The 6743-nt window shown below is 53.1% G+C and overlaps 1 protein-coding gene across 1 annotated transcript in view; it reads right to left on the reverse strand.

Moving 5' to 3' along the window:
* The window catches only part of CAPN2 (calpain 2), a 47638-nt gene extending 41099 nt beyond the window's left edge, over positions 1 to 6539 (reverse strand). Inside the window, exons 1-2 of the mRNA XM_074316953.1 lie at positions 6065 to 6539; positions 1285 to 1354 (exon numbers count right to left, since the gene is read on the reverse strand). Coding sequence (XP_074173054.1) covers positions 1285 to 1354; positions 6065 to 6301 — 307 coding nt within the window. The 5' untranslated portion in view covers positions 6302 to 6539. The remainder of the gene's footprint in view (positions 1 to 1284; positions 1355 to 6064) is intronic.
* Positions 6540 to 6743: the final 204 nt, after the last annotated feature.

Genomic DNA, 6743 nt, shown 5'->3' on the forward strand with positions numbered 1-6743 from the left:
CTCAAACAACGTCGGGGTTAGGGGCACTGACCCCCCACATAGTTGAAAATCTGTGTATAGCTCTGACTCCCTACAAACTGAACTACTAATGGCTTACTGCTGACCGGAAGCCTCACCGATTCAACATAAAGTCGATGAACACATATTTTGTGTTATATGCATTATATACTGTGTTCTTATAATACACTAAAGAAAATGTTACTAAGAAAATCATAAGAAAGAGAAAATACACTTACTGTATTTATTGAAAAAAAATCCACATATAAGTGGCCCGTGCAGTTGAAACCCATGCAGCTGTAATCACGGCACCTGAGAGACTTTGTTATCATAGCTTAGCATCCAGCACACTGTGTACACTCAGTAAATATTAGCTGTTATTAATCTGAGTATCACAATCTCTGCTAGGTGGGCCATGAAAGGAAGTACAATTCAAGGTGATCGCTTTTGTTACTAATGAAGCTGATGGCAGGAAACAAAGATTTGGTTTACGGAGCAAATAGTCTCCTACAGCAATCATAGGCCGTATTTATTATAGGTCAAATAATCGAGAGTGGATTCTATGAGAATCTTAAATAGTGGTCCCACGCCCCACTGGTGAGACTTCTTCATAGAAGCCTGGGAGCTTTTATACCAAAGCTGGAGGCTCTGCAGGCTCCAGTCTCAGCAGGCACTCCATCCAGTAAGAAATCAGAGGCTCGGCTTCACAGAGAAAATTTGCAATTCAGCCGCTCCAGTGAATCTTATCTAAATGAACGTCACAGCTGCCTTTGCCACAGTGAGCAGTGCATCCCACTGTTGTGATGCTATGGTGATTTGTCTTGCAAACACTGAGAATACCCAGGTACTCTAACTTCCTCTCAATAGCCAGCATTAATTAGGGTTTCCTTTTTCTTCACACTGAGTCACCACTCTGGTTCCTGTACCCCAGAGAAACTGATGTTGCAGTGCTGTCACTGGCCGGGACTGTCTTCCCACTTGGCCCTCAGCCCAGAGCCTGACTGTTTCATGGGCCACTGGCCATACTGGCCCCAGGAGTACAGAGACCATGGGGTGGCCCAGAAGCCCCTCCAGGGGGAACATCTCAAGTAGCCCAATGCAGGGGACACAGGAAGCCTCAGTGAACATTTGTGCATTTGTGTACCTCAGCACGAGGCCCTCAGGGGACAAGAAATTCCAGGAAGCTTCTGGAAATGGAAATCACTAAGCTGCTTGGGAAGGGAGAGAAGTCCCAGATCATCCCTCACCCCTTGCAGACAAGAGCCCACAGCCGATGCCATCACTTACCCAGGGCTCCTTGGCAGATGTCAGTGCGGGTGGCTCCTCCAACGATAAATTGAGGATCGTCGCAGATTTCCTGGGAATGAGACACACAAAGTGCTGTCAACCCACCAGGCGTGCGCTTTGCCAGTTAGGACATCTCGGTTCCCAATGGGTGCATCAGACCTGTTCTCTCCCCCACCCCCACCCTCCAGGGAAAGCTTTGTGATTACAGTTAGACTGCCATGGGGGTCCCTCTCTGACCCCCGCTCTGTGGGTCCCGATGGGTGTGGGGGGCCACTCCTGGCTGAGAAGGGGCGTCATTGCCCAATGCTCCAACCTGCCTAGAGCCAACGTCATCACGCTACTTCCTAGGGCCACAGCAGCATGGAGTCCGGCCTCCTGTGCTGGGCGTCGAGTCGTCCACACCTAGAATCCTTCTACCTACCACGCAAGTCCCTCTCCTCTGTCCCTGCACGTCAGCTGTTTGCCTGCATGCAATTCCTTCCTTTCCCACGCTGTTCTCTCCTTTTCTACATCTTATGTTTCAAGACTCACTGCCACCTTCTCCACAGTGCCCTCCTTCCCGGGCCAACCTTCACTCATCCCTGCGACTCTGAGTCCCAGCGTATTTGTACTCTGCAACTTAGTATTCAGTTGTGCAGTCAGGCGGTGCTGATGGTGGTACATTCCCCAGCCCTGTGTTTGAGGGCCGGGGAATGAATCTAGCCTTCTGGGTCTGTCCACGGGCCGTGATACTCGGAGCATCTATATATCGTGAGCCTGCTGTCTGTCAGTGATGTGTGTGATGCCTTATCTCACGGGGCCCTCTCGGAACACGAGATGAGTATTGTCTCCATGTTACAGGTGAGGACACAGGCGAAGGAGATAAAGCAACGTGTCCAAAGTGACACTGCTCCTAAGATAGAGAAAGCACTGGAGTGTGGACTCCCTGGTGCAAAGCATATACTATTTCTGCTCCTGTGCTGCCTCTAACAAGCTTCTAAGGGTGTTAAAACCTCAGAGTTGTCCCCCAAGTAGCCTGATAGAAGCCAACCTTAAACAAATCTGGCCCCTTTGTGAAGCAGCCCTCTCAGCAGAGTGTTTCCTGATTCCGCAGAGCCCCACCCAAAGCCACAAAGGAAGTCGGGGCATCCATCTGGGTTTCTCTAGGCCTGGGCAACCTTGTAGGAGCTCCACCCCACACCCCCGGTGTGCCCCTCTCTGCCAAGCAGAAGTGTTTCCTGGGCGAGACCCGGATCTAGCCCCTGTCCATCCCGAGCTTAGGTCGAAGCTCTTCTGGAACCACCACCACCTGCCCCAGAGCACATTCCTCTCATGCATCTGCATTTGTCTCTTCCCTGCTCAAGCCAGTCTGTTTGGGGGATTTTAGGGACAAAGAAACAACAAGCCAGCTTTTGGTTTGAGGCCTGCCAGCCAAGCACTTATGCAGTGGATGGATCTGGGCTCGGTGCTGGGAGCCCAACACTGATATTGACAATCCTCAGTGTGGCGAGCACTTTCCCCAGAAGAATTTTTCCATTATGTTTCAGAAACTGGGCCGCATCTTTGGCAGCCTTTCTGACGAAGGCAAAGTTCATAGTGGCGCTTAGAAATGTTTCAGAAAACTGAACCGTGCTCACAGCATATAGAGTATGGGATTAAGTATGGATGTAACAGGCCGAGGAAAGGGGCTGAGGTCTTGGACTTAGGACTCAGACCCCTCGGTTTGAGTCTTGGCTCGGCCATTTATTATATGGGTTCGATGACCCTGCAAGTTCTGTTTCGGCCTCACTTTCCTCATCTGTAAAATGGGGATGGTGATGACAACAGTACCTACCACAGAGGGTTGAATGAGATAACTAAGTAAATGTGCTTTGGTAAACACTATAAAAGTTACTTGTGATTTTTATTATCATTCCTATTATTACTATTTTATAAGAAGTTGATGATGATCGTCACTGAACTTGGAGGCAGGAGATAGAGGCAGGGTTGAGGCTGAGTTCAGCCAGCTGAGGATACGCAAGTCAGAAAGCTCGCTGAGGCTTGGTTATCTCAGGACTCACAGCACTTGTCCTTGCTTGGACTTGACTGGTGCCATCCTGGATCGTGCTGGCTTTCTCCTCATGCCCTGCACCAGTGCCCTGCACCAGTGACATTAGCCATTTCCCCTTCAGGCCCCTTCCCACCCCTGGAGCCTTCTGTTACCAGTGTCGGAAAACCCCCTCTCTGAGGAAGGGCCGTCCCTCTGGCTCTCCTGCCCTTCTGCCTCCTCTACTCTCATTTCCTCAGGCACCCTGTTCCATTACCTCCTCCCAGCCTTTGTCGTTAGTCCCTTCCTTTCCAGTGACTCAACATACAACACACTGTCATCTGAAACAACAGCCTCACAAAGCCCAGGTCCCACTCTACCTCCCATATTTCCTCTCTTTCCACAAGGCTCCCTTCTGAAACGACTGGACCATACCCTTCATTTCCGGTTCCTTACTCTGGAGTCTACAGACATCTGGCTTCTACCCCACTGAAATCCTATCCCCCTGCAATCGCTCTGTTACAGTCGCCATTGATTTGCTCATGTTTGAATCCAGGGGACACATTTTTGTTCCCCTGGCCTGACCACAACCACAGCGGTGTTTAGAAGGCAGGACGGAGGCAGAGAGGGCCGTCGTGGGCTGTGGGCTCTAAACGTCCACAGACTGAGCACAGTCCTGGCTCCACCCTGGACACCTGTTTGAGCAAATATTTAACCACCCCAAGCCTCAATTTCTTCACGTGCTGAATGGGAATATAATAGCCACCCCTGCTGGTTGTGCAGTGCACAGCCTTCCCCACAGTGAAATGGCTCCAGAACTCTCTCCCCCTCTATTGTCCCAAGGCATTTCCAACTACTGGGTGACCTGTCTGTCTCCCTTCACCAGCCCCTAGTGAAACTACATGCATCGCGAGAAGGCAGTGCATGGAGTTTACATACAGTTTTTAATAGTTTAGAGGCAGAAACTAAATGCACTGGGACTGGCATATACTAGGTGTTTGATATACGCTCATTGAATGAATGAAAGAATAAGTAAATGAGTATGTGAATTCACTTTGTAAACCATAAAGTGCTCTACAAATGTAGGGTGAGTACATTCTCTTGTTTATCACTTTCACAACTATTTGAGGCTCATTGCAGTACTGCATTCATTCATTCACTCGTTCCACAAATCGTCACCGTCTCTTTATTCACACATGCATGTATCCCCCCCTGCATTTAAGACAGTGCCTGGCATATACTAGGCACTCAATAAATATAGTTGAATGAATGAATGCATGCATGAATGCATTCTGTGAAAGGCACTCACGCTGCCAGACTGAGGATATATGGGTGAATAATGCACACCTGGTCCCCGCCGTTCAGAAGGACAAACAAATCTAGGTAATGGTGAAAGTTAGAAATGGTGAAAATGATGTGAAGGAAATTGGCAGGTTTCAGGGATACAGAATAACAAGATGGGGAGGGGGCTGCTGAGAATGGTCAAGAGAGGTAGCTTTGGGGAGGGGACATTTGACTAAATCCCAAAGAATGAGAGTTAACCAGATTCCAGAAAACCAGGAAAGAACGTCCTTGGCAGGTGAGAAGGCAGGAAGGAATGTTACCTTGGAGAAACTGAAGGTGGCTGGGCCTCGAGAGCCAGTGAAAAGAGGAACATACTGAGGCATCACCTCTTCTTTGAGATGAAGACATGGAGGCAAAGAGGTTGGATGGCTCAGGGAGGGTCACCCAGTAGGTCTGCACCAAATGAACTCCAGTGCTCAAGTCCTGGCCAGTGGTACTTGCTATTGCACCTGCTGCTTATGAGCGGGGCTTGGGGTAACAGAGAAGGTGGCTGGGGAGGCTCGGAGGACCGCAAGCAGGTCAGGAATGTTTATTCACAACAGGGATCTAGAGGTTGGATTCCCCAGGAAGCCATGTTTAGGTTTGGGAGGGAAGGTCGGTGCGGTGTCCCATAGGAGGTGGAGCCAGCAGGGGCTCCATGGGAAAGGGATGGCCAACAGGTTAGGGAACAAGCCTCCCAAGACCTGCCAGGGCAAGCAGGACAGAGCAGGGGTGGGACCAGGCAGCTTGGAGGGAGCTGAGGTTTCCGGGGAGGATTCTGGGCCAGCGGAATGATGAGGGACTGGTCTTTCGCTGTATCTCCCGTCCTTGATCACCAGTGTGAATGGTACCGGGAGGTCTTCTGAGCTCCCCTTTGTTAAAATAAACAAGAAACTGGCCTTAACTCTAAGCAGGACTGCATAAGACCATCCTTGGTCACGAAATGACCAGGCTGTGGACTTCCCCTCTCTGAAGTCCAGAGAACCCGAGTTCGAGACTGACTTTTCCTGGACCCACGTTGCCTCCCACTCTCCATTCCTAAAGACCCTCCTCCCCCACTTTCCACCATCTCCACAATGGAGTCCAGCAAAAGCTGTTCCCCCAGGCCCCGTATGTCACCCCAGTTTTTGTGAACTTCACAGGGGGTTACCCTGGCGGGACTGCTAGTGGGATTTGAGGGCAGTGTCCAGCGAAGTGCCGTGGATGGAAGAGGGAACAGGCGCCCTCTGTGGACGCGGTCCACCCGGGAGCGTACCCGCACGCCTGCCCTGCACGGGGTAACGGGCCAGGCCTGGGGTTGGGCGCGATCGCTCGGCTGAGGGTTGTGGCTGGGGCGGCCGGGTGCGGGCTCGCTCTCCAGGACGCCCTGTCCGGTCCTCCCTGGCCGGGAGCCCTGGGCGGTGGCCTCGGGGCCCCCACCCGCCCTGCTTCGCATCCCGCCGCGCTTCCTACCGTGGGCCGCTTCCACTGGATGCCCTGGGTCTTGCTGGAGTAGGGTCCCAATTCCTTGAAGCCCAGGGAAGACGGCATGGCGGGGAAGGAGGGGTCCTGGAAGAGCGTCCCGGCCTCCAGGCATTGGTCCCGCAGCGTCTCGTAATCCTGGTTGAGGTACTTGATGGCCCTTTCGTGCGAGCCCAGCCCCTCGGCCGCCTCCCTGTCCCTGGCCAGTTTAGCCGCGATGCCCGCCATGGTGCCCGGCTGACCGGCGATCGCGGTACAGGTCTCGGGTGCTGCGCACTGCAGGGGCGAGGCTGGGCCCGGCACTCGGCAACGGGACTGCGGGCTCCGCTGCCGGCGATGATTCACCAGCGGGGAAGCGCCCTCCGCCCGCCGGGGTGTGGCCTCGCCGCTCCCGGCCTGCTCGGCGCCGGCCCGGGACGCAGCCTGCCCGTGCGCGGCCTGCAGAGCGCCGGCGGGAGGGACCGCGAGGCCGGTGCTGCCACCTGCGGACGGCTCTGGGATGGCCCAGCCGGCTGGCACCGGACACAGTGGCTCCCGGGTGCAAAAGTTAGCCAAAACTGATAGCTAACTTCCCACCTCCCGGGGATCGAGGATGGGTGAAACCCAGGCTGTGGCAGTGGTGACTCGCCAGGAAACACCCTGTGAGTCAGTAGATCAGGGAGTGAGGTCG

Source organism: Rhinolophus sinicus, linkage group LG12 (genome assembly GCF_036562045.2).
Source record: "Rhinolophus sinicus isolate RSC01 linkage group LG12, ASM3656204v1, whole genome shotgun sequence".
Classification (NCBI taxonomy): Eukaryota; Metazoa; Chordata; class Mammalia; order Chiroptera; family Rhinolophidae; genus Rhinolophus; species Rhinolophus sinicus.